At 41.4% G+C, this 26446-nt stretch overlaps 3 protein-coding genes across 6 annotated transcripts in view; all 3 read right to left on the minus strand.

Moving 5' to 3' along the window:
* stau2 (staufen double-stranded RNA binding protein 2) overlaps positions 1–12864 on the minus strand; it is a 50883-nt gene extending 38019 nt beyond the window's left edge. For both annotated transcript variants that reach the window (XM_037279582.1, XM_037279581.1), the window contains exons 1-5: positions 12728–12864; positions 11293–11500; positions 11095–11225; positions 10501–10660; positions 10175–10376 (exon numbers count right to left, since the gene is read on the minus strand). In XM_037279582.1, coding sequence (XP_037135477.1) covers positions 10175–10376; positions 10501–10660; positions 11095–11225; positions 11293–11491 — 692 coding nt within the window. In that variant the 5' untranslated portion in view covers positions 11492–11500; positions 12728–12864. The remainder of the gene's footprint in view (positions 1–10174; positions 10377–10500; positions 10661–11094; positions 11226–11292; positions 11501–12727) is intronic.
* Positions 12865–13417: 553 nt separating this feature from the next.
* Positions 13418–18227, minus strand: flj11011l (probable ubiquitin-conjugating enzyme E2 W-B). Of its 3 annotated transcripts, none has more exons than XM_037279812.1 (6): positions 18187–18227; positions 17322–17413; positions 15751–15853; positions 15487–15642; positions 15301–15376; positions 13418–15223 (listed from the first exon to the last, which is right to left on the minus strand). In XM_037279812.1, the coding sequence occupies exons 1-6, from the start codon at positions 18199–18201 to the stop codon at positions 15210–15212; spliced, it is 456 nt and encodes a 151-aa protein (XP_037135707.1). In that variant the 5' UTR covers positions 18202–18227; the 3' UTR covers positions 13418–15209. The 3 variants fall into 3 exon arrangements, with proteins under 3 accessions (XP_037135707.1, XP_037135709.1, XP_037135708.1); XM_037279814.1 differs by having other exon boundaries at positions 18150–18218; XM_037279813.1 differs by lacking the exon at positions 18187–18227 and adding an exon at positions 17676–18180.
* Positions 18228–19302: 1075 nt separating this feature from the next.
* LOC119139352 (elongin-C) lies at positions 19303–20732 on the minus strand. Its single transcript, XM_037279940.1, has 4 exons — positions 20606–20732; positions 20133–20157; positions 19873–20016; positions 19303–19740 (listed from the first exon to the last, which is right to left on the minus strand). The coding sequence occupies exons 2-4, from the start codon at positions 20134–20136 to the stop codon at positions 19550–19552; spliced, it is 339 nt and encodes a 112-aa protein (XP_037135835.1). The 5' UTR covers positions 20137–20157; positions 20606–20732; the 3' UTR covers positions 19303–19549.
* Between the last annotated feature and the right edge of the window lie 5714 nt (positions 20733–26446).

The raw sequence follows: 26446 nt of genomic DNA on the forward strand, positions 1-26446 counted from the left end.
CAGCTCCTTCCCTGGGCGGAGACTTGCCTGGCCCTCGCACGTCAAGATCAGCCTCGGTCTCAGAGGATATGCCAAGTGCAACATGGGCTCGGGCCAACAGCGCCGAGCCGAGATGGAAGCAGCTGGGGCTAGAACATGGCGTACAGGTGCAAGGGAGGAAGAGATTGAAGGATTACGCGCAAAAATGAAAAACGGGACCGAAGGGGTAGAAGGCAAGACGAAAACAGAGAACGCAAGAGGAAGGGCTGGGGTGGAGGGCGATGGAAGGGGAGGCTGGTGGGAGACCCTAATCTACAACGTGGGAAAGCCAGCGAGCCAAAAACACGGGAGAGCACAAGTATGTGCAGCGGAATCACGTGCGCAAGCAAATCACATCGCTGCCTGCTGGCTTGCTCTGCATGTATGTTATCAATTATTATTCATATTATTATTACTACAAAGCGGGATTCTGGCCAGGACACCTGTAGGGAGGGTGTAGGGGGAAAAAAAAATGAAAATAATCATTCGAAAAAATGACGTGGATGATGACGTGTGTGGGTATGACTCATGATTTTAGCATTTCGCACTAGCGCGCACACGTGTTCAATCTTTGATCTCTCATAATTGAAAACCAGAGATATGGCCATTCAATTAATCCCGCAAATGACAAGGTGACATTTAGTCCGGGAGCAGTATTTAATGCGGCAAGCTAACTTTCTATCTTTGAACACCACAGCGAATATTTAACAAGATCCAATGGCGAGGCCGAAGAGAGGAAATGCAACATGACATGCGGTGGCTTTCCACCATAAAGGCTCGTGGCCAACTTTCACTACAAACATGAATATATAGCCAGAACTGCGTAAATGGGACGGTGCTGCTTTGTGAGCAATAGAGTGACAGAGCCTTTGTGGAGGGGAGGACAAAAAAAAAAACCTTGGACAGGCCTTGTTGTTCCTCCAGCTGCACTTTCTTCCAATGTCTTGCCAGACATGTACTTGTTTTCCCTCCCTCCCTCCTTCCTTCCCTCATACTTCATTCCCTGTGTCCATCATTAATTGATTTTCTTCCTTTTGGCTGCACGCAAGTGCTAATGCACAAAATGCAGAATGATGTGATGTAAAAAAATGTGTCAAGAAGAAAAAAATGGCATTTGGATGTATAAATTCCAAGGACATGGTCTACTCCATTAGGACAAAGTGGATACTGTGACAAACCTTTGTATCGTGGCAAAAAAAAAAAAAAAGGCCAACACGCGCCGCATGAAAAGAAAAAATATTTTGAAGTGATTTTCTGTAATGACAGCACATCACTATTAACATACCGTATTTTTCGGACTAAAAGTCGCATTAGCCATAAAATGCACAATAACATGAAAAAAACCATATATAAGTCGCTCCGGAGTACAAGTCGCATTTTGGGGGACATTTGTTCGACAAAATCCAACACCAAGAACAGACGTGAACGAGCAACAACAGGCTAAACGATAGGTATGCTAACGTGACATAAACACAAACGAAGAGCTGAGAACGGGCCTGACGTTAATTCAGAGTTATTAAAAAAACTATTACATAAATAACACGTTTATAAAACCATCTGTGTCACTCCAAATCTTAAATCCATCGATCAAATTCCTCGTCCTTTGTCAACAACGCCGCGCGTGCGCCCTGACGTCAGCCTCGTCGTTATTCCACAGATCTAGTATATAACTATATTGTAGCGTTAACAAAGTACAAGGACCCAAGCACTGGCGTGGACTTCCAGGCGTGTGGCGGCGTGGACTTCCATCCCCGGAGGTGGCACTTCCAGCCACTGAGGTGGAAGAGAGCTCCATAGAATAGGACCTGGCGTGCGTAAAAGCCATGTCCGAGCCCCATCCACCGTCCCCGGACAGCCACCCGGCCGAGCACCGGCCCCCGACTTCCATCCACGGAGGTGAAAGAGAGCTCCGTAGAGTAGGACCGGGCGTGCGTAAAAGCCATGTCCGAGCCCCATCCACCGTCCCCGGACAGCCACCCGGCCGAGCGCCGGCCCCAGACTTCCATCCACGGAGGTTAAAGAAAGCTCCGTAGAGGAGGACCGGGCATGCGTAAAAGCCATAATAGTTTTTCAAACCTTCTGTGTCACTCCAAATCATTAAATCCTTCAAACTCTTTGTCCTCCGTGTCACTTCCAAACAAAGCCGCTAATGATGCCGGTAGTACGTGGGGCCCTTGTCATCTTCGTCATCCCGTGATCAATCTTTGTCCTTTTTGTAAACAACCGCCGTGCCACGCCGCGCTGCTGACGTCACTTGAAATTCAAATTAAAGTAATCCGTTGCTACATCGCGGTTTCACTTTTTTTTTTTTTTTTTTTTTTTTGAAGATTTTTGAAAAAATTCACATATAAATTGCTCCTCAGTATAAGTCGCCCCCTCACCCAAACTATGGAAAAAAACGCGACTTATAGTCCGAAAATTACGGTAAATAAAAAAGAAAATTTCAATTACTTTCTAATACGAGCATCTTTACCGACAAACAGCGCACAAGAGACTTGGCTTTAGTGGTTCCTTTCAATCAGAGTGTCAGAACTGACAGCAGCCATTGTTTCCAGTCACTGGGATTGTTGTGGTTTCAATTTTGAACACGAGATTAAAGCACCCTTGTACAAGTACTGTAATCAGTCTCGGGGCCCTCCTTCCATGCTTGGCTCAGGAGAAATCAGAGCCCCCAATAAAATTACCCGTGGGCTCTCGTAATGGCTGACTAATGGTGACACATTGTGTATCACTTCCAAATATGAAAAATTAACAATAGTATTACTCAGAGGGAAGGGGCTAAAACAAAAGAAAAAAAACAGATTTGGTTACTAGGTAGAAAAAAAACCCATACGGAATAATTCACCATGGAATTAATAGCAGCTGCTTGAAAATCATATTTGATGAGCTCACTAAAAGCTGGTATTGCATAAAACGAAAATAGCCATGAGAAAATGATTTTTCCAATGCGTGTGAAAAAACAATTACCGTATTTTCCGGACTATAAAAACACCTAAAAACCTCAAGTTTTCTCAAAAGCCGACAGTGCGCCTTATAGTCAGGTGCGCCTTATGTATGTTGCAAATTCCGGCCCGCGGGCCAAATGCGGCCTGCGTCTAAATTTAAACTGGCCCGAAGCATTGTGTCATAAAATGTGGCCCGCTGAAGACTATGAATCATGAATCAAAAAGACTATGGATCATTATTTTGTGATTGTAAAAGTAATTTGTTGCGTCTGAAGTTGAAATAAAAAAGATAAAATGGAGAATGATTTGATTTGGATTAAAAATCTGACATGATGCAACCTGGCCTGTTTACTGCAGTCACAAACACCAATATCACCCTTCTTATTCATACAACAATAACAACAATAAAACAAACTTAATACATCTAATAAGAAATTCATTCAACTTTCATAAAATTGTTAATTTGTTATTATTTTAATCTTTAACTAACTTTTAAAGTTTACTGATCTATCTGACTGTTTTGTTTTGTACTTATTAAAGTAAGCTTTACATGTTTATTTTGTCTGTTGTGTGATCTTAACATTATTGATTAGGGGTGTAACGATTCATCGATACACATCGATTAATCGATATAATGCTCTACGATTTATTGGCATCGATGCTAAACGTAAACATCGATTTATATCGCCGTGTTTGACCTCGGACATTAGACGCGACTTTATTTTGAAATCCAGTTCATTGTTGCTTGCTTCCTCTTTCCGGGAGCAGTACGCGGCGTGTTGTGTTGTGAGCAGAGCAGGCACGTGAAAGGGGAGCCGACAACTACGCGGCTCCTGGGCTGGTGCTACGGCTAGTGTCCAAGAAGACGAGGAAATTCGCTCCCCTTTGGGCTTCAAGTCATTCGTTTGGAAGCACTTTGGATTCCAAAGAAAAGATGGCTCAACGGACAATTAAAATTATTGTAAATAAATAGTTCAGTAATGCACTTTAAAGTTTAAAGTAAAAAAAGTTAATGGTATTACAAAAAACAAAGAATATTCATTTTTCTTTACTTATATGAGAAAAAATATAGGAATTTGATAAAGTTCAGTGTTAAAATAAGCACTTTGTATACTACAATACTCTTGTAATTTCCTAAATAAAGAGTTTGCAGTACCTTGTTGATTTTGCGTATGAATTGTTATAAATCAGGATATTGTTCTATATTTTTTATTTAAAAAATAAAAATAAAAATATCGATCGTGGAGCACTATATCGTGATGTATCGTGAATGAATCACAGCAGGCTTTAAGATATCGGCAAATATCGTATCGTGGTTCTTTGTATCGATATGATATCGTATCGTGACAAAACCCGCGATTTACACCCCTATTATTGATATATTGTTATTGTTTTCACTATTTCAAGTTATTATACTGCGATTGCATTAATGGTGCGCCTTATAGTCCGGTACATCTTATATATGGACAAAATTTTAAAATGGGCCATTTAATGAAGGTACGCCTTATAGTTCGGTGCGCCTTATAGTCCGGAAAATATGGTACAGCGTGTGTATGTTCATGCCACATAGCATTAAAGAAGAAAAACTAATCAGAATCTTTGTGCCCTTTGAGTGCCAACTTGACCGGATGAGAGAATAGCTGGCTGGAGATCGCTGGGTGGAAAAAACAGATGCTGATGTCGTCCCCATTAAAAGTATTACGTTGTGACCTGCTGTTTTATGTTCATTGTCATTAAGAGGGATAATGAGTTCCTTTGTTTATTTAAAAAAAAAAGAAAAAAAAAAGAAAAAAAAAAAGGACAGCAAACATCCTGGTGCCATTTTAAGACTTTTTTTTTTAATGCCTTGATAACACCTTTCAAACTGATTGTTTGGGGTTAGCTTTACGTCGTTAGCTAACGGCTAATGTCGGTCTCGGTGTGTACCTCGCGCTATCAGACGTACGGAGACTAGTTATTCCGGAAAGGAACTCGGGCTGATGTAGAGTCGTCCTCATCCGATGAGTTTCAAAACGCGGCGCTGTGGACATGACTTACACAAACATGAAACTCGAATCATCGCAACTCAATGGACATGAGACTGGCGAGCACAAATCTTTCCAAATTTATTTTGGACGCGTGTTCCAAATGCTCCAGTCTCTTCAATAAAATATTTTTAGGAGCTCACACCCATTTGTACAATTATTTTTGAGATACTAAAATGCTGGACGCCCAGTTGAGAAAATAGTCTCCCTTCGTTTGTGACGTGAAAACACTCAGTACGTCAGCATGTTCGCATGAGGAAATGTCACAGGGCAGCGAACCCCCAGACGTTCCTTCCTCCAGCTGACAAAAATCTTAGTGACATAACCAAATTAGGTGTGGGAGAGGGTGGGTGGTCAACATTTGCTCGGCCTTGCTCCTAAGGGGAGGCTGGGAAGGGTCCGTGGGGGGGGGGGGGTCATGCTGTCCCGACACCAAATTCTGACGGAGCACCGACTGGGGCAAAGAGGGGAGTAGCGCAACAGAAGTAAAAGTTGAGCAACTCAAAAAGAAGCTCAGGACAATGCCAGGGGCCCCAAACACGCTTTCTGCTAGTTTGAAATATTCAATTACTTTTAGCCTTGACTGACTCATAGGAATTGGGTGTTCCAAAGATAACACGATTCTCATAGATTATTCACAAGAACGTTTTGGCGTCATTTTTTGTTGTTAATGATTTCGACTGGATTTCCACACCGGTTGACTCACTTAAAAACTATAAGCGTCACGCAGAGGAGGACGTTCTCCGACGCCGTATTTGAGAATGGACAATGGGACGGTTAGTTCACCATGAAAGATCAAGCGCTGATTTTTAAAGTGGTCAGAAATTATTCACGTGCCCTCGGCCATAAATAAGATTCATTAAGACGCTGATAAATGCTCATTACATATTATCGCCATATTTTCTCATCAATGCACTTTCTGAATGAATCAATACGGGCGCTGGTGGTGATTAGAGCGCTGATGGATCAGAGCCAGGCTGGCCTTTTAATGAGAAGATTTTCCATCAACATGATTCCGGATCACTCTTATTCATCATAATAGGTAAGGACATGGGCATATGGAAACCTTCGTTTGGCCGCGGCGTCATTATGATGAGCGATTGCGGCTATGGCCTGTCACTCCGCCACGTCGTTCGTCACAGAAGGAGGAGAATTCATATTCGCAAGGTCTCGCTTTCATTAATCCCGCTGAAAGAAAGAGACCTCGTGAAAACATAAATGACCTTGTGGTAATGTATGCTCCTTTTTTTTTTTTTTAAGATGACGTGCATCTCCTCAGGACCGCTTGAAAAGTGGAACAAAAGAGAATGAAGTGTGTCGCTTTCCGCATTTGAAATCGTCAGCGAGGGACAAAACGTTGGCAAACATATGTTTGCCACAACTTTGCAGACATTTGTCTCTCGCCCTGTTTGTCACCGCATGGATCAAACGGAATAGGCTGTGAGCCAGATGCCAAACTGCCTGCTGACGAGACTCATTTAAACAACAATGCCACTGAATCACTCCTAATTCCTGGACCTGGGTTGACATTGCAAAACTAAACTATGAGCCACAGGATTTTTGTTTTCCAAATTTTTCTTAATTAATCAATCACATAGTGTGTAAATATAAATTACATTTCTGGCTGGGGAAGCCACAAAATGGATGTACAAGCCACTGAACAGAAACGATGCAAATTTATTTTAAAAATGAGTAAACACTGCTACCTGGTGGGCAAGAAAAATAAAACAGCTCTGGGAATTTAAACATACAGTCGAACCTCGGTTTTCGACCACAATCCGTTCCAGAAGGCAGTTTGAGAAGCGAATCGATCGAATTCCGAACCTATTTTTCCCATTACAAATAATGTTAATCCGTTCCAAGACCAAAAAAAACACCTTTTTTAAGCATTTTTTCATTTGCGCATTTTTGTCCGATCGCGCAACTGCAGCGCACCGCAGAACGCGCAACCGTAGCACGTCGCCGACCGCGCAACTGTGGTCGCATTATTGTGACAGAGCCGTCGCTGAAATTGAGAAAATATTTATAAAGTCCTGATGTACTTTCCAAAATTTAAGTGGACCTACAGGACTGTCTCAGAAAATTTGAATATTGTGATAAAGTTCTTTATTTTCTGTAATACAATTAAAAAAACAAAAATGTCATACATTCTGGATTCATTACAAATCAACTGAAATATTGCAAGCCTTTTATTATTTTAATAGTGCTGATTATAAAGTCAAAGTCAAAGTCAGCTTTATTGTCAATCCCTTCATATGTCAAGACACACAAAGAAACCGAAATTCCGTTTCCTCCATCCCACGGTGACGAGACATACAAGTAGGCGACACAAAACAAAAACAAGAAGGCACAAACCATAAATAACAAATAATAAATAAAATAAAGTGAGCGATGAATAAATAACAGACCAATAACCCATTAATAAGAGGTGCAAAACCGAGCCAGTGGTTCATTATGGCATACAGCTTAAGAAAACTCAAATATCCTATCTCAAAATATTAGAATATCATGAAAAAGTATACTAGTAGGGTATTCAACTAATCACTTGAATGGTCTAATTAACTCGAAACACCTGCAATGGTTTCCTGAGCCTTGAAAAACACTCAGCTGGGTTCCGTAAACTAAATCGCAAGTATGGGGAAGAATGCTGATCTGACTGCTGTCCAGAGGACCATCATTGACACCCTCCATCAGGAGGGTAAGACACAAAAAGAAATTTCTCAAAGATCAAGCTGGTCACAGAGTGCAGTTTCAAAGCACATCCGCAAAAAGTCTGTTGGAAGGGGGAAATGTGGCAGAAAACACTGCACAACCAAGAGAGATGACCGCAGCCTTAACAGCATTGTGAAGAAGAGTCGCTTCCAGAATTTGGGGGAACTTCAAAGACAGTGGACTGAAGCTGGAGTCCAGGTATCAAAAGCCACTGTTCACAGACGTGTCCGGGAAATGGGCTACAATAGCCGTAGTCCCATGGTCAAGCCACTTCTGAAATCAAGACAACGGAAGAAGCGTCTGACTTGGGCTATGGAAAAGAAGCACTAGACAGTTGCAGAGTGGTCCAAAGTCCTCTTTTCAGACGAAAGCAAGTTTTGTATTTCATTTGGAAGTCAAGGCGCCACAGTCTGGAGAAAGGCTGGAGAGGAGCAAAATCCAAGTTGCTTGAAATCCAGTGTGAAGTTCCCACAGTCAGTGATGGTTTGGGGAGCCATGTCAGCTGCTGGTGTTGGTCCACTGTGTTTCATCAAATCCAGAGTAAACGCAGCTGTGTACCAAGAGATTTTAGAGTACTACATGCTTCCGTCTGCTGAAAAGCTCTGTGGAGATGATGATTTCATTTTCCAGCATGATCTGGCACCTGCCCACAGTGCCAAAACCACCAGTAAATGGTGTACTGACCATGGCATTACTGTCCTCGATTGGCCTGCCAATTCCCCTGACCTGAACCCCATAGAGAATTCGTGGGGTATTGTGAAGAAGAAGCTGAAAGACACCAGACCCAACAATGCAAATGAGCTAAAGGCCGCTATTGAAGCATCATGGACATCCATAACACCTTAGCAATGCCACAGGCTGATTGCCTCCGTGCCATGCCGCATTGATGCAGTAATCCCTGCAAAAGGATTCCCAACCAAGTACTGAGTGCATTAATGGACACTTTCAAATGTTTGATTTTGTTTTGCTGTTATAAATCTTTTTTTTTTACTTGGTCTGAGGAAATATTCTAATTTTTTGAGATAGGATTTTTGAGTTTTCTTAAGCTGTAAGCCATAATCAGCAATATTAAAATAATAAAAGGCTTGCAATATTTCAGTTGATTTGTAATGAATCTAGAATGTATGACATTCTTGTTTTTTTAATTGCATTACAGAAAATAAAGAACTTTATCACAATATTCTAATTTTCTGAGACAGTCCTGTAAGTGCGCCGGGAGCTTAATTTTGTCCAATCGCGCAACTGCAGCGCACCGCCAAACACGCAACCGTAGTGCGTCGCTGACCGCGCAACTGCACCGCACTGGTTGCATTATTGTGACAGAGCCATCGCTGAAATTTTGAAAATATTTTTAAAGTCCTGATGTACTTTCCAAAATTTAAGTGGACCTAAGTGCGCAGGGAGCTTAATTTTGTCCGATCGCACAACTGCAGCGCACCGCCGAACGCGCAACGGTCGCGCGTTGCCGACCGTGCAACTGCACCACGCTGGTCGCATTATTGTGACTGAGCCGTCGCTGAAATTTAGAAAATATTTTTAAAGTCCTGATGCACTTTCCAAAATTTAAGTGGACCTCAGTGCGCAGGGAGCTTAATTTGGTCCGATCGCGCAACCGCAGCGCGCCGGGCGCTCACTGTCGCATTGCTTTAAGAGCGTTTTTGTGTTTTAGGATGGCTTTACTGCTCCCACTTGCTTTCTTTGGAGGCATGATTAGGGGTTAATACAATCCTCAAAGTAACGAAAATACAATAACAACGGAGTCAGTCGGCATCCGGGCCACGCGGTCGGGTTTTCTCGGGTCCTCCCGGCTCATCTCGCGAGGTTCGACCTCCGAATTTTGTTCGACAACCAAAAGAAAAAAAATCTCGAATTTTTTGTTCGAATTCCGATTTGTTCGAGAACTGGGACGTTCGAAAACCGAAGTTTGACTGTATTAGATCTATTGCAGGGGTGCCCAATACGTCGATCGCGATCGACCGGTCGATTGCCAAGCCACTATTGGTCGATCGCGTGATATTAAAATGTTTTTATTTTTTTTCGCACTTGACGCGTGTACAAACAACGGCGCTAACAACACAACACAAACACGCTAGCTCGCGAGTTCCCTCCAATTGTCAGAACCCTGTTTTTTCTCTTAAACTTAAGAAAGGGTATAAAAATGAGTGGGGCACCTGGCCATAGTAAGAAGTATCACTTTCATAGGGAATGGGAGTAGGACCTTTTTTTCCACGATGACACACACATTTTTTTTTAGTGGGTAGATCTTTGTGACTTGGTCATTTCAAAAGTAGCCCGCGAGCTGAAAAAGTTTGGGCACCCCTGATCTATTATATCAGCACACCCAGTGTTATTTTTCTGAATCTATTTTTTATTAAATATTTTATGAAGGGTACTTTGTTGTAATTAGCTGGCAACCAGTCCTGGTTGTACCCCACCTTTGGTCCAAGTCAGTCCGGATAACATAATATTGCTTACCTTTGGTTAAACATGCCTCTGAAGTTGTAGCAAGCTCTGTAGTTGGGCATGGGCTTGAGATCAGGTCTGTAGTTGGGCACGGGCTTGAGATCAGTTCTGTAGTTGGGCATGGGCATGGGTTTGAGATCTAGAGGCCTGTAGATAGCTGGCTCGCCTCTCTTCATAGCCAAACCATTCAGCTCCACTGTTGGTGTTATACTGCCTGTGTGAGGACGTACATGTGGAACAAGATGTTTACAAGATCAATAATGAATGATTCATCCCAAGAGGAAATTTTTATCAACTCTCCTAAATGCTTATGCTCACTCTGTCTTTGTTTACAGTACCTGGATTGCTGTTGATGTCCACTTTAGGTGAGCGAGGCATTGGCTTGGGAAGGACACTTTCATCCAAAGCTTTGGAGGCTGTGGAATGTTGGGCCTTTTTAATGCTGGAGCCCTCCGCCTCCCAGACCTGCTCCCCAAGAGTCAACTGCACTGTGAAGATCTGCAACAGCGACACCCGGAGGCAACGCCACGTTATTAAAGATTAAAGTCCCAATGATCGTCACACACACATCTGGGTGTGGTGAAATTTGTCCTCTGCATTTAACCCATCCCCGTGTGATTTTGATCCATCCCCTGGGGGAGAGGGGAGCAGTGAGCAGCAGCGGTGCCACGCTCGGGAATCATTTGGTGATCTAACCCCCCAATTCCAACCCTTAATGCTGAGTGCCAAGCAGGGAGGCAATGGGTCCCATTTTTATAGTCTTTGGTATTACCCGGCCGGGGTTTGAACCCACAACCTTCCAGTCTCAGGGCGGACACTCTACCACTAGGCCACTGAGCTGGTTTATATGGCAGGAAACCAGGCAATTGACATAGTTGCTGGATGTTTTGATACCTAGCAAAACATTCAGAATGATGAATTCCTTTCCTCACCTTAGCGTGTGCAGGGCCTCTCTCATTGAGGAGCTTGTACTGCGGCTGGATCCGATTGAAACGGGCTAACTCATTCACCAAACACATTGGAGTTTTCTCTTTAGGGTTTGCCATGTTCTCCTCGGGCGAACCTGAAAACAGTGGCTGATGAGTCAGGGTTCCAACACATTTAAAATTTTGGGACTTGCCTATCTCTACCTGGCGGTGTGGCAGACACAGGAACGTCCCCAAATCCAGCTGCAGGAGCGGGGCAGGCGGGTGTGGGGGACGGGCCTGTGCCGTTGACAGAGGGCTGCAGACCCAGAGATCCTGGGCTGGTCATGGCTGCCAGAGGACCTCCAGAGGAGAGGCCAGGACCAGCCTGGGCTGCTGAGGTCTGTGCTTGTACGTGAGCCATGCTCTATTCCTGAAAAAATAGGAAATGCAAATGATTTTCATATTGTGGAGGAAGGACAACGCAACATTTGAGGGCTACAGTGTTCAATATTTGCACATTTTCAACAATTACTGATTTATGTAGAAGCATCTTCTGGATTCAATTCCCTGGGTCTTTAAGAATAAATTCTTGAAGCGAAGCACACATTCTGACGAGGCAGTAGCCCTTTCGCGCAGACAATGAAGCTTTATTTGGAGGAGCTTTGCTCATGTTACTGCCGCAAAGCTCCACTGGCAAAAAGGGGAATCCTGAATGCTACAATGGACTTGCAGTCATCTTTTATAGTCAGATCTCGTGGAATAGAAATCGATAGTCAACAAAAGCTTAAGTTTACAATAACATTGTCTTCTATTTTTCAGTACTGATGCATAAACACAAAGTAGTCTGGTGTTCATCCAAAATTTTGCTCAGAAGCATCATGATGGAAATGATCATATAGGCACAACCATCATATTTGACCAATAACTACCTGGTTCACAAATGTGGCCACTTGCCAGGTTAAGTAAATGAGCACATGTGCAAACCAAAACAACAGGTCAGATACTAAAAGAGAAGCCAGTGGGTGTGCAGAAAACTTCAAATATAAATGCATTAGTTCGTAAGCCAAGTGAATTGTAGATGTAGGTAGTCTAATGAGAGAAAAGAAAGCACCGAACATGACATTTGGAGTTTCTGCATGACTGTAGTTCATTGGGTTCTCCGGCGACATACTTTTCCGTACTTCCACCCGTAAACAGTAAGCACATCGTTTCTTGCCTCAAATATGGGGATGGGTGTTAGGTTGCAGGCTGTCTCCGACCCTTCGAGCATTCATGAAGGCTGCGACTCTTTCCACTTTAGCAGGAAGCTAACGTTGCCATGCAGAAACACAACCTTCCCTCTGCGTGGCAGCTCCCCAAAACAAACGGACGTGATGATCATGCATTCCGGGACGATTATGGCGTCTTTAATGAGTAACGGGTTGTTATTATTAGGCAACATGATGGTCATGGAATCGTTGCTTCAGCTGGCTTCAAGCTCATCATGGCAGGTCGGCCGAGCGCCCCTCTTGTTAGCATCACCTTAGCGCTCCATCTACCACGAAAGTCTCGGCTCTTTCTCTGCACGTTGGCAACGGAAGCGGAGTGAAAGCAGCATGGCAACTAAACTAAAGACAACATGAAAACAAACTGACGAATATTATGTGCATTTATTTACCTTTGTTTAGGGCCAGACCCCAGTTACACCTCCAACATTGGCAAACACTAAAGAGAACTAGAGGCAGTTGAAACATACCATTTGATAAGTGTGGGTAATTAAAATGAAAGTACATCAAACCGCGGGTGAATTCAGATTAGGAATTTTTAAAGGCGTGGGGAGATAGTGTCTTGTGTGTCTCGGTGATATTGGACGCTTTGTATTGTCTCTATAACGTCGTTAGAGATTTGAGGTAAAGATAGAATGAATTGGACACACCCACGGTCATTGAATGGTTCAGTCCTAGTTTTCGTATTTTGCAGCGTCCATTCGGACTTTATTTCTTAACACCACTTACTTTATAAATTCGATTAAATAATGAAAAACAGATGTTTTTAGAGGAACTTGAATTTTATATATAATTTAATATATAGCTATATATTTTATATAGAGCTGCCTGCCGTGCACTGAATATTCTTTCAGATTTTAACCACATTATACCTCAAGCACGTTTTACATTTAAATTAATATTCACATTATTAAGTGTTCATTTATATTTGCAAATATTGCTAGCATTCAATGAAGCTGAAGTTTACATAAACGTTGCCATGACAACTATGACACGAATTGCAGTTGCAGGTAAAACTGGGTTTATATAATGGCGAGTTTTTTTTTAAAGCACCGTTACAGGTAAGGGAACTACCACACCAGTTAAACAAAAGTGAATCTTTGCTTTTATTATCGATTATGAAAATGAACAGGCACCTACTACACAGAGCTTGAACATCCCAGAACATTTTTAAAATAAATATGAAACCCTCATTAGTGTCACTAAAATAATATATAATAATCTGCAACTAGGGAGTTCAAAACACATTGAAAAATGAAAAACCAATGACTCACGTAACTTAGTCACCCGCAAGTTAATTTGAAATAAAAATCTCTTCCGTGAAGGCTTTTGTTATATCCTCACAAATCCTCTAATGTCTGCTCTAAAAAAATCATTTCAGTACCATCATGTCTCTGACAGTGAATGAGACATTAAAAAAGGAAAACAAAAACAAAAAAACATGGTCAACTAGAAAGTTCAAGAAACTTATTGATACACTTAGTGAGTGTGCTGTGATCTGTGCCATTTCGTTCACACCACTCAAGACAAGCTAAACCTGGGAGGGGAAACAGCAAATGCAACGCTAAACAAACCGAGATGGAAAATTCAAGTATCTCATTAATTTCTTGAGGAATAATGATTACGCTTTGAATGACCGTGCCTCTCAGGAGGCAGATTTTGCAATATCGAGCTTGTCAAACACGGTCAGTTATGGGGGGGAATAAATCACAGCTGTCTCAATGTTCAATGCTCTTCAGCAAATAAAGTAAAGAAATGCACGCAATGCCACTGTAAAACTACCTGAATTTTTTTATACTATCCTTTGAAGCTGGCTGTATACATCCTCATTAGTTTAAAGTTCTAGGCCAACCCATTATCACTAAGCTATGGAGTAAATCCACTTTCTCTAACACCCCCCCAAAAAGCAAAGCCCTATATACAATAGCTCCAGACATGTTATAATTTTACAATATAACAGTCTCTTTTGGTGAAAATATAGTAAAACATCTGATAGGTATCTTTATTGGGGGGAAAGAAAGTACCTGAGCTATAACGCTGACCAGGCAGAATCACAACGCTTTTACGACATTACCCCCACAATTCTCTACCCTTGCGGAAATAAAAATGCCACAATCGAAAATGTTAACCAACAGCCTCACCCGTAAAACAGTACAAAAACTAGACATGTAAAGGATTTAAAGGAAAAATGCAAGACATTCGTTAAATTAAAAAAAAAAAAAGGCCCTGTTTCGAGTTTGACCTAATGCCACATTTGTTTTGTTGCCATGTGTACCAGCATTAAACCAAAACCAATGTGTGTGTGTGTGGGTGTGTGTGGGGGGTGGGGGTGGGGGGGGGCTTCTTACAATGTTGGGAATGATGATGTACTGACAGTGCCTTTTAACTACATACTCTTACAGTGCATATAAAGGTATATATAGTATAAAAAAAAAAAGATGAAGCATCTTCTCATGTTTATGATGGTCAGGTGGATAACTTCTTGGTCAGCCCAAGCATGCGTCCATCGGTTGGTTATTATTGCACAACACAAGGACCCCAACGTCCGCACACACGCAAAAAAAAGAAATAAAATGTAACAATAATTATTTTTAAAACAGAAAATAAACAAAAATACACCTTGCACACAGCATGACTTCCCATCGGTTTTCCGTTCTTCGTTATTACCAACTAAAACATGCATGAAACTGCCCAACTAGTAAGGGGAGGGGGGCAAGGGGGGGGCAATGCAGTCAAGAGCCTCCAGCGCATTGGTGTCTGTCCATTGTTCCAGTCAAAGGTCAGAGTTCAGAGACTGAATGATTCAAAAGTGCTTTACGTAGGTCAGTGGGACTTTCTTTTCTTCTGGGGTTATTACAAACTTTTTTTTGTACATTAGCAAGTATCATCTGTGAAGACAGTGCCAGTTGATTAGAAAAGACACAGGTGCTTGGTTTCACGTCGTCGTGCCCGGCAAAGAACTCACCGTGATACCACCATTTTGTCTTCTTTGGATTTTTGTTACACGTTCTTACATAAAAGGAGTTGTCGGGTGGTCGTCTCTGCGGGAGAAGAAAAAAATGGTTGCGACTTGACTCCACAGTTTATCAATTTAACAATGGGCATAATAAATGAATCTTTGAATGAAGCCCATTCCGAAAAGGCGCCTTACTTTTTCTTTGCAGCTGGATAACATGCTAATAATGCTAAGACAAACAGATTGCACCGAGAGGGCTGGTGACCAGTCTTCCGTCAGGATGGAGAGACAGATGTGACCGTTGCTATAAACGTGAGGGTGGACAGGTACGCTGTCCCCCGTGAACATTACCTGCAATGGAACGACAAGTCAGCGTCAAATAATGCAATGACAAAGTACTAGGTCAGATTTGGAGGCACACTGACGTTTATTTTAATGGGGCGGTCGTGCGGCGTTTACCTGAGGTGAATCGAAAGGATATCGACTACTAAATTTGAAGAGCAGCTGAAATTTTTCCCCTTCGTACAGCGTGCCGGGGGCCCCCTCCATGTCTACGATCCACCTGAAGAAAAACATGGAGGCACAGAAGATCAGACGATCAAATGCCTTTCAATCAGTCCAGTAACACCAATGGCCTGCTCATCATATAAAGTGCCAAAGATGAGAAAAAGAGGTCATTGATAGCAGCATCGCAACCGCTGACCTAATTTCTGCCAGTGAGTGAAGCTGATGGAACAACAACTTGTGGCTTTGGTCTACAGCCTTGGGGAGCTTTCCGCTCACTCTTGTTGTGTGTGATCATTCAGGCCACACAACAATGAGGTCAGCACTTTACTCTGATCTAAGAAGACCCAATATTGACACTTCAGTGTTTGAAAAGAGCTCCAGGAAGTATCATGTAGCGCAGCCACAATGCGCTGCTACCAGTTGTCGCAGCTCTCAAAATTTTCTATTCAGATCAATTATTTGTTCTAGGGCACAAATAGATTTTATGGACTGGACAAGGCCATGTTTTAAGCAACATTAACCGTCAAAGCAGGAATTCACAAATATTTCAACTGTATGTTTGACCCCCCAGCATGAGATATGAAAAGTCTCACCACCTGCGCTATCACACTGCTAACCGTAACCAGTGTTCTGTACAGACAAAAACAAACTGACACCTTATCTCAGTTACACACACGCAAACCCACAAAGTATGCATTTTTCCATGTTTGCTTCGAGAAACAAACCGTCCTGACCTTCAAGTACATGAAAAAAAATATTTGCACGACTCCCTCAAGACTGCAAACGGAAATTCCTTCAATGTCAATGCGCAGCGCTGCGAAAGGGCTTATAAAAAAAAAAAAAAAAAAAAAAAAAAAAGACATTAAAAGACACACCCATCCAAACCATGTTAGGATGTGCGTTCAATACAGAAGCCAGCTGAACTGGTTGGAAGACTTTCCTGCCAGGCAAAAAAAAATAAAAAATTTCAGTCTTACCACAGAATAAAGATTAATCCTTTCCTTGTTTACTAAAATTCACTCTAGTAAAACAACTGAATGCGTTTACCGCTATGCAACATTTAAACGGCTAATGGCGTCACAAATAACTCCAGTCAGAAAGGTCAACCAGACTCCTCCACTTTGAATGATAATACTTTTTTTCCTTTGTCTTTGCTTTGATGGCTTTTATCTTGTGCACTTTCTGACTTTCTTTGTGGCGCCGTTGTGTGGCAGCCTTATGAGAGCCTATTGAGTTGCGCTCATGCCATCTGTGTGTCTTTTGTATACCCACTCTGTGGTATGGATACTGCTGGGGCCTGAATTTCCCCACCCCTGGGGATCAATAAATATTCAATCAATCAATCAATTTTATAAGGACGAAGGTAATACTGTGTTAGTGGTGCAAATGCCATTCGCTGAAATGACTCAAATTGCTCATGACTGAGAATACAAATTAATTCATATGCCGACTTATATTTTAATAATTTCAATTCGGAGAGCATGCTTGTTATAGAAATGTAAAGTAAAAAATATAATACGTACTGAGTTATGGTGTTCTGTACACTTTTTTCATTCAGCGTCATTCCTGGGGGTGGATCATTTTGCAGGGCTAATAATTCCTTTTGTAGCCGTTTCTGTAGAATTAAAAAAAACACAAAAAAAACAGACAACGTTGGCTACAGTGAATCATTTTAAATAAAAGCATGGCCCAATTAAGGCAAATTTCAATCTTACAATGAATGTGTTCAATGTGTGGGATGTTCAAATATACATTTGATAGCTCACTTTCGCAAGAATACTTAAATGTGTATTGGCTGGATGTCTACGACGAGGTTTAACTGGAAATATTATGTTTACAAGGGTTGGCATGTTCCAAGTTGGTGTTTACACACATACAAGCATCGTGATTCGTTGGATCCTGGTGTTTATTCGGCTGTTTCCTCTAACAGACCAGTCTTGTGTAGTTTTCCTAAGGAAGCGATGCACCTGTTCAGCTCAAGAGGAAACTAGAACAGGTCAACCTGCGCACCGCCTCACAAGCTAACTCAGCCGAACAGCAAACCCTCGGTCGTCGTTTAACTGCACGAACCTTAAATCGGAACTTGTTACATCATATTAGTTGTGGTATCAAGCGTGTCAGTCGGAGAACGACATTTCAGAACATGAATATTTTCGCCCTGGCTAACTGGTTTTCTGTTGATGATGGGCTAACGTTTGGAATGCTAGCACAAGCCAAGAGCCGGACAGTTTAAGTCTAAACGTGTCACCATATCCGTATTGACGTCATCTCCACATAATTTAAAAGCCGTGTGTTGCTCATGACGCGGTGAACAAATTAAAGGTCCAGAGAGTGTGGACAAAAGCAAGTACATGATCAACTTGGGGCCGCTGTCATTTGTGCTGTTACCTGCATCGACGCCATGATGTAACACCCCCCCCTCCTCCCCCCAACAGTGCTGGGATGGTGACGTCAGTGGACATGTGACGGCACAAGTTATTTTGACAGGAGACAAACCCAGCGACGTAGAAATTAGCACTGTCCTCCACTTCCACAAAACGATTTATTCATCCACACAGGAAATTTTATTCATAACTTAACTAAAATTAAAAATTAAACACAAGTAGATTGACTGAAAAGGATGAGCCCGAAATAGCTCCACAAATCAGTGATATTTACACTCCTTATGTACATTTAAAATCTCTTACATCACAGGTATCAAACTCAAGGCCCGGGGGCCAGATACGGCCCGCCACATCATTTTATGTGGCACGCGAAGACAAATTGTGCATCAAATTCGCGTGTCATTACTCGAACAGCAAATTGTCTTCACGTTTAAATTTTTTTTTTTTTAAATTTGACCAGTTTTTACTAGTCTGATTTGAAAACGAGTTATTTGTCGGTTTGTTTTGTACCTTATACTGTATATAATATGAGGTGCTCATACATTTATTTGGGGGGAGTCATAATGGCCCTCCGAAAGAAACTATGACTACAATGCGGCCCGTGAAAAAAAATGAGTTTGACACCCCTGTTACATAATTGCACTCAAATCATAAACTAGTATTTTGAAAATGCAAATGCCTATTAGAATTTCTCAGGTTGCAAAATAGTCACACTTGCAGATAGAATTGAATTACTTGTCTCGTGGAATTGACTACAACTACTGCTCTGAAATGCACGAGAAAAAAAATACTCAATTATTTACAAAGAAATTTGCCATTATTGGTAATGCTCACTGGTTCATGTTCCTCCATGTCCTACTGTCTGTTTTTGTAAAGTACATTAAGCATTTGTACCCCACGACATCCCTTTTTTTTTTTCTGGCTTTTTTTCACATGCGTTTTCTTAATTATAAAATATAAAATTATAAAATGGATGTTTGTCCATCTCTTAAGAATTTGAAAATAATACACCTGTAGAACACATAAATGACTCATTGCTGCCACCTTGAATCTTAAAAACACTGCAAATGTCAGAATTTAGTTGTAGCTCATAAAACTGCCAAAAAAGTAGAGACAAATCTTTGTCACGGTTCAAACAACTGTTTACTAAGACAGGGGTGGGGGAAATGGTGGAAAGAACAGACACGTTTGTCACATGATTCAAGTGAACACAGTCTGCCGTATTCATACATTATATTAAAATGAAATCCTTTAATACTTAAACAATGACTAATATTCTGATGCAAAATCATGTTTTACAAGGTTTTATGGCAAAACAAGTTAAATAGTCAAAAGCATCAAGTGATACAGGTTACTGCATCAACACTTTAGCAATCCAGGAAATTAGCTGCCATGAGCAGTTCCAATGCAATCTCGGGAGCGATGGGGAATTCAGGGATTTCCGTGGAGCTGTTGGTGTAGCGGACCTTGTAAGTGAAGTACATGCAGACCTTGGAGAGGACATGAGAGGGAATCTCCCTGAAGTTGACTTCGTTGGTTTCATTCTCGGCAAATTGACCTGCATGAAGGGGGGAGAGAAATCATCAATGATGAGCATCATATTGTACAAATAGGAAAAAAGATACTTTAATATTCATATTTTGATGTCAATCCCAAATCATAACATGCTGTATATTGTCTGGATCCTCACCTGGACCACTCAGCATAGCCTTGATCGTCCCCGACGTCAACGCATGTTCTCTTTTCACAATGAACTCATGGCCATCTGAAGATATCAATTTCACATACATGGCTTCTGGTCCTTCACAGCCGCCATAGGTCCTTTCTTCACCATCTATAAAACAGGTAACGTTTCTGACAACTGTAAACCAAATATGTAAATAATATTGTCGGCACGCCTTCTTAACAGCTGGGGTTGTTGCTGTATGCCGCAAAGAAAACATAACTCACCCATGCTGATGCAGGGAATTTGTTCCTAACAAAGAGAATAGAACGGCATTAAAAAAGCGTATAAATTTATATGCACATCTTGTGACGAGTAATAAAATATAATCGGCAAGTGGGAGTGGTGATGTGTGCCGAAACGGTGATTCCAATACGGGCCCTTTAAATAGATGTTGACTAAACATGGCATTCAAACCCACACAACCAGATTTAGGCGAAAATTACGTTTGAAGTGTCTCTTTTGTTACGATCATCGGTGATGAAAACTACATTTACATCAGCCAAAATCTCCAATCGAGTTCGCCGCTGTTGGAGTTAGCTGGCTCATGCTAGACGGCTAACATGCTAATGCCGTGACTACTCACGTTTATGCTTTCTAAAACGACACGTTTACAATAAGGAATTTAAAGCTCTGGCTACAGTCACCATTTTACCAAACACTAAACATTAAGTAAATAATTTAATCGCAAAAGTCTTACCACTTGTAGGTAGATTGTGGAGTGGCAATAATGCTTCAGCTAACTTTAACAGCCGGTATGTTGACAACAGGAAACAGTTTCCACTTGTGCCTGATTTAAAATGACCCGTAGTGCTTCTGTGGCAATGAAATGTGTTCCGTCTCTGCAAATAAACAGTTTTACTGAAGCAGTGCACATCATTTTGTTTATTTTATTGAAAATATTTTTTGTGGGTCAGCGTTTCACACCAGACATTCCACTTCTCTTACAGCAACATGTGTAACAATTGCCAATGACATACCTTCTAATTGCAAAACGAAGGTGCCCAAAGTGCAAGAACATGGAATAATTGTCTCCTTTACTTCATTGAAGTGCCCGTGTGGTTTGCTTGGGGAATACAACCATAATTAGTCTAAACAGAAACCTTTCAAGTCGTGACGTTGGCATTTAGCGTAATCTTTGAACGGCTCATCGACATCGTCAGTAGAGCATTTACATTGTCAACCCCAGAAAAGCAGATTTGGGACTTAGATAAATTGTTGCTTCATATGTCTGCCTTGTTCATTTATTTAAAATAGCAAGCCCGAATTAATATTTATCGACGGATATAATCTATTATATATTAATATTTCAAGGCTTCTGATGGTAATTAATATGCACTTTTCGTCCTGTAGGGGTCGTATGTGTTGCAGAATAGCCCATCGGCTGACTGTTTCCTCTGGTTATGATGGACGAGAGCAGGTGAGCATGTGACAGTGACATTTCACAGGCCCATAAATCTACATACAAGCTAGAATGTGTGAGTTAAGCATGCGTGCTGCACGGTCATACCCCGCCCCCCCCTTCTACCCCCCCATTCGCCTTAAAAAAAAAAAACAGTTCAGGCACTGATGCCAAACTTTAAGATGTGACGTAGGAACACCCTTATGCTTGGCAGTGAAAAGTGGACCGATAGTCACGGTCAGGTACAGAATGTGACATTGATTGGTGTCGCTGCATGTCCAAAAAGCGATGACTGGTGAAATGTGAAACAACCCGGAGCTGTTACACTTAAAGTAGTCCACAGAGTGCTGTCTTTGTGGATAAAAAATAAAGCAATGAAACACATGCTGCAGAAGTGACGCCGCTGACCTGGTATTTGTTTTATAGTAAGGCCTGGCTTTCACAGGGTGATCCAAAAAGTTCTGTTGGTGCGCACACACACACCGTGGAAAGCAATCAGTGACCTTGCAGCCCCCCCCCCCTCCATTACACCAGTAGTGCTTCTGATCAGAGCTGGCGGGTGGCGGCGGCCGCTTTCATGTCTCTCTGATATGACGCCGGCGGCCTACTGCAGCTGCTTGATGCTCTATTTTAGGGACACACACACACACACAAACTCACACTAGCATGCACTTGTAATATCTTTTGTCATGCCAATTGGTCTTCTCCCTCCTCTGACAATGACAATAAAGATCTATTCTATTCTATTCTATTCTATTCTATTCTACACCATAACTAGCATACGAGAAAGTCCTAATATTGAGTTGCTTACCTTCAGACGACACAAAAACAAAGCATTGCTAAACCAGGTCAGAATGTCTAGTGGCGATATAGGAAAGGAGGGGGGGGGGGGGAGTCCGCGGGCATTACTTCAGTTAAAAGAGGCAAAGGCCTGTCACAATGAATTGCCCCATTACTTTCTTGCCTGCAGCCATTCGGAGTGGCCTCATATTTGAATGTTCAATATCTTTCCATCTATCCATCCATCCATCTGCGTCAGGCTTTAAATGGCATAAATGACACATGAGCAGATGTGACAATCACTTAGCATCAATAGCTCGTGGCCAACGTAGTATTTAAAGCGTAATTTGTGACAAGGAGTCATTCTACAGTATCGCTGTGGTAAACAGAATATTAACATCTAAATGGGATGTGATCAAATTTGTGTGTTTTTAAAAATAATTTGGACAGCCCCCCCCAGACAAGATGCCTTTAGTGGGCTTAGGGTTTTATAACTCAGGCTTCGCCTATGTAAATTTAACAACTAAGCTAAGCTAAGCTAGCTATGCAAGGCACGGAAAGCAGATCTTGTTCGTACTGATGGCTTAGCACAAGTTTGGAAAAGGAAAAAAAAAATGCCAGGGCACTGAGGAGATTCCGTCCAATTTTAGAAACAAGTTTCTTCGCATTAAATTCTCTGGTCTGATGTGACTAACTAACCGACGTGAATGCATGCCCTGGACTTCAGCCTGGGACGACGGTTCATCTCTTGAAGCAACGATTTATATCAAATATATGTCAATTAAATTCATTACACTTTGGTATTATCGGTCTTAATTTAATCTTACAATAGTAACAACATTATCGAATATTATTTAAAAATAAGACATAATAGTGGGAAGTAATGCTGTCTTGGCCTAACATGAATAGATGATTGCCCTCTATGACATTAGCTGTCATTGGACTGCGTTAAATGGCCTCTTTGATGACACTAAAGAGCGCCAGGGTTTCAGTTTATATTTGTGCACCGAGTGCACTTAAATCTTGGCGGACACCCTGCACATATGAGAATAGTAACACAGATATTGAATATCATTCCTGACAAGCTGGGGCGTCACATTTGTGTTTTACACTCTCAGGAGAACGTACACACAAATTCCAGTTAGCCCGTCATACAAAAATGTATGATGCAATAAATTTATGCTAATGCTGACAGTAGGTAAAGACGAACTCCAAGAAAAAGAAAAATGTGGGAAGCCAAGTGAGTCACATGCAAATGAGGGAGGCAGATGTAACACAACACATCTCAATCATTCAGTGAAAAACAGGCACCTGCCTGTTCTCGCTCCATGAATGCGACAGTCTGACAAAGACACTTTGATTACAAGCTCCAGCTTCCTTTGAGACCTCATTATGAGAAGGTCAACAGGAGGGCTTTCATTGCTTGGAGGGTACGCACCATATTATAAATAATAAGTGAATAAAACAGATTTTTTTGCAGTGTGACCCTAAATGCTCGTTTTTAATCAATATAATTTTATTTTCACATTAATAAAATGCAAAATATATAAATTATCAGACAAGAAAATCACATAACAAGGCATCAAATTTTTTATTGTTATACACATAAAGTCATCGCCAAAGACTTTGCACAAATCATGAGCCTTGAGGTCTCAAAAGTTTCCAACATTTCCCCCCAAATACTCATAAGGAAACATCTATCCGCCTTTCATGTCCTCAAACGATACATACGGTTAGAAATGTCGATTTGTTTTCCCCCATCTCACTGTCAAACATTAGAATAATGTGCATTACGTTCCCAATTACAAACAAGTTATAGCCACTGTCAAAATACAGGTGTGCAAATTGTTAGAAAAATACCCATCGTCATTCATACCAGATTCTGTATTGTGCTCTGTAAAAATCCTTAGAAATATTATAGATTGTCTATATAGAAATGTCTCCAAGATGCAATGTTGCATTTAAAAAAAATAAAAATAAATAAGATCCCCAAAACAGTTCAATTCACACAAAACTCTCGTCTTCATGGAGCTAAAGACAAAATAACGGTGCTGTTTGAGAAGATGCTGGCTGACTCACCCTGTTTCTATTTTTTCGATTATTTCAATTCGAATACATCGCATTAGAATGCTTTTATATGGTTGTGCTGTCACAGTTTTACAAATGTAATGAACTGTATGGATTAATTAAGACTTTGTTAAAGGTTCGAAGCAATGAAAACTAATCGATATTGAAGCCCTTTTTAATGATGAGCAGAATGGGCATATTATTCGATTAATATTTGATTCTTGTGCGGCGCTTAATACATGGACATGGAGTGCATTACTTTTGTAATTACTTACTGGCTGCAACAGAGCCACTTTTGATTCAATAACAATAATTTGCTGCCTCAAGACTACTCCGTAAAATTGAAAAATTTGTAAATTTGTAAGAAAAAAAAAAATAATGTAAAATTTTTACACCTGACCTAGAGTCACCATTGTCAAGCAACGACCAGATTCCGGCAGCCGGACTTCACGGAAGCACTATCATGTCAAAGCCGAAAAAAACAAAAAAGGTAAGCAGAGCTGCAGTGTTAGCACAGATGAGCGTAAGCTAACTATATGGAGAACATCTCTTGCAGCAGAGACTTCAGACGTCCCTAAAAACGCCACAAAAAAATTACAAGGAGGTTGTAAAGGTCACCAAGTTAGCAACAGAGTAATTGCTTGCTTTGCCGCTAGCTCGTAGCTCTGCCCCGGTTGTCATGGCGACAAATATTCGGTATTCCTTTGTGTATTGTGATGGAAGAATGTCAACCCTTTTGTAAAGACACCTAGAAACGATTTGAAACTTTGAAAAATTGCATAATACATATCATGTTCTGTTGTTTTATGCTAATATAAAATTCATTTAGAAAATCCAAAATAATTGATCAATTCGTCACTGTTGATTTCGCCATAAGTCGATGAAGGGAACGCCCATGTCGAGTGATTACCAGTGTTAGCAGACACAAAAAAAACTTTTGATCTTTATTCATGACAGTAAACTTAAAAAAAAGTCAAAGATAGTCATGCCTTTGCTGCAACGGAGGCGATAGACAGTTCTTGTGAGGAGAGTTTAAACATGATGACTCAGCGGATGACAACAGTCACGAGTATCCTGCGCAATATTAAGACAAGGATGGTGACTTTCAACATCCTTCTCTTTGAAAAAGGTAAACAGTAGAACTGTTAAAGACTTTAAAAGCTATCGTTCCTCTTCAGCACACCTGAATAATTCCAACTCCTCCCCAGTGGTATCGTGTAGGCATGTGTAGCAATACATATTCAAACATTTGATTTGGATTTCAATAAATAACAAATTCTTCACGAAACTCTCAACAGGCAGCGTCAATAAACTTCCTTTGCTAGCTGTCAATCGACATCAGGAGCAGGTAACGTTATTCCTATATCGGCCCATTTCAGTCTTCTGAAGGCTAAATTACATTAATAATGTATAAATAATAATATATGTATATATATATATATATACATATATATATATATACACTGCTCAAAAAAATTAAAGGAACACTTTGAAAACACATCAGATTTCAATGGTGAAATTTTTTGGGGGGATATCTATACTGATATGGACAGTTTAATGTCTCAGGAACGAAAGGATGCCACATCTTTTGACGGAAATAAAGGTTTTCAGCCTACAGAGGGCTCAGTATATAGACACCCCAAAAATCATAGTGGAAAAATGATGTGGCAGGCTCGTCCTTTTTGCCTAAATTCAATTTCTGCAACTCAAAATTCTTTTCAATATCTTGTGTGGCCCCCACGTGCTTGTATGCATGCTTGACAACGTCGCGGCATGCTCCAAATGAGACGACGGAGGGTGTCTTGTGGGATGTCCTCCCAGATCTGTCTAAGGGCATCAGTGAGCTCCTGTAAAGTCTGAGGAGCAACCTGGCGGCGTCTGATGGACCGAAACATTATGTCCCAGAGGTGGTCTATCGGGTTTAGATCAGTTGATCGTGAGGGCCATTCAATTGTGTCAATTCCTTCATCCTCCAGATACTGTCTGCATACTCTTGCCACATGAGGCCGGGCATTGTCGTGGATCAGGAGGAACCCAGGACCTACTGCACCAGCGTAGGGTCTGACCATGGGTGCAAGGATTTCATCCCAATACCTAATGGCAGTCAGACTGCCGTTCTCTAGCCTGTAGAGGTCTGTTCGTCCCTCCATGGAAATGCCTCCCCAGACCCTCACTGACCCACCACCGAACCGGTCATGCTGAATGATGTTGCAGGCAGCATCGCGCTCTCCTTGGCTTCTCCAGACCCTTTCATGTCTATCACAGGTGCTCAAGGTAAACCTGCTCTCATCT

Source organism: Syngnathus acus, chromosome 20 (assembly GCF_901709675.1).
Source record: "Syngnathus acus chromosome 20, fSynAcu1.2, whole genome shotgun sequence".
Taxonomy (NCBI): Eukaryota; Metazoa; Chordata; class Actinopteri; order Syngnathiformes; family Syngnathidae; genus Syngnathus; species Syngnathus acus.

What these genes read in the sequence shown, in the direction of transcription:
- flj11011l (XM_037279812.1), bottom strand. An exon ending in GTACAGAACACCATAACTCA is followed by an intron (nt 15,854 to 17,321) that starts GTACGTATTATA and finishes GTTTTTCTTCAG; the next exon opens with GTGGATCGTAGACATGGAGG. An exon ending in ATCCTTTCGATTCACCTCAG is followed by an intron (nt 15,643 to 15,750) that starts GTAAACGCCGCA and finishes GTTCCATTGCAG; the next exon opens with GTAATGTTCACGGGGGACAG.
- LOC119139352 (XM_037279940.1), bottom strand. An exon ending in GGCTATGCTGAGTGGTCCAG is followed by an intron (nt 19,741 to 19,872) that starts GTGAGGATCCAG and finishes CCCTTCATGCAG; the next exon opens with GTCAATTTGCCGAGAATGAA.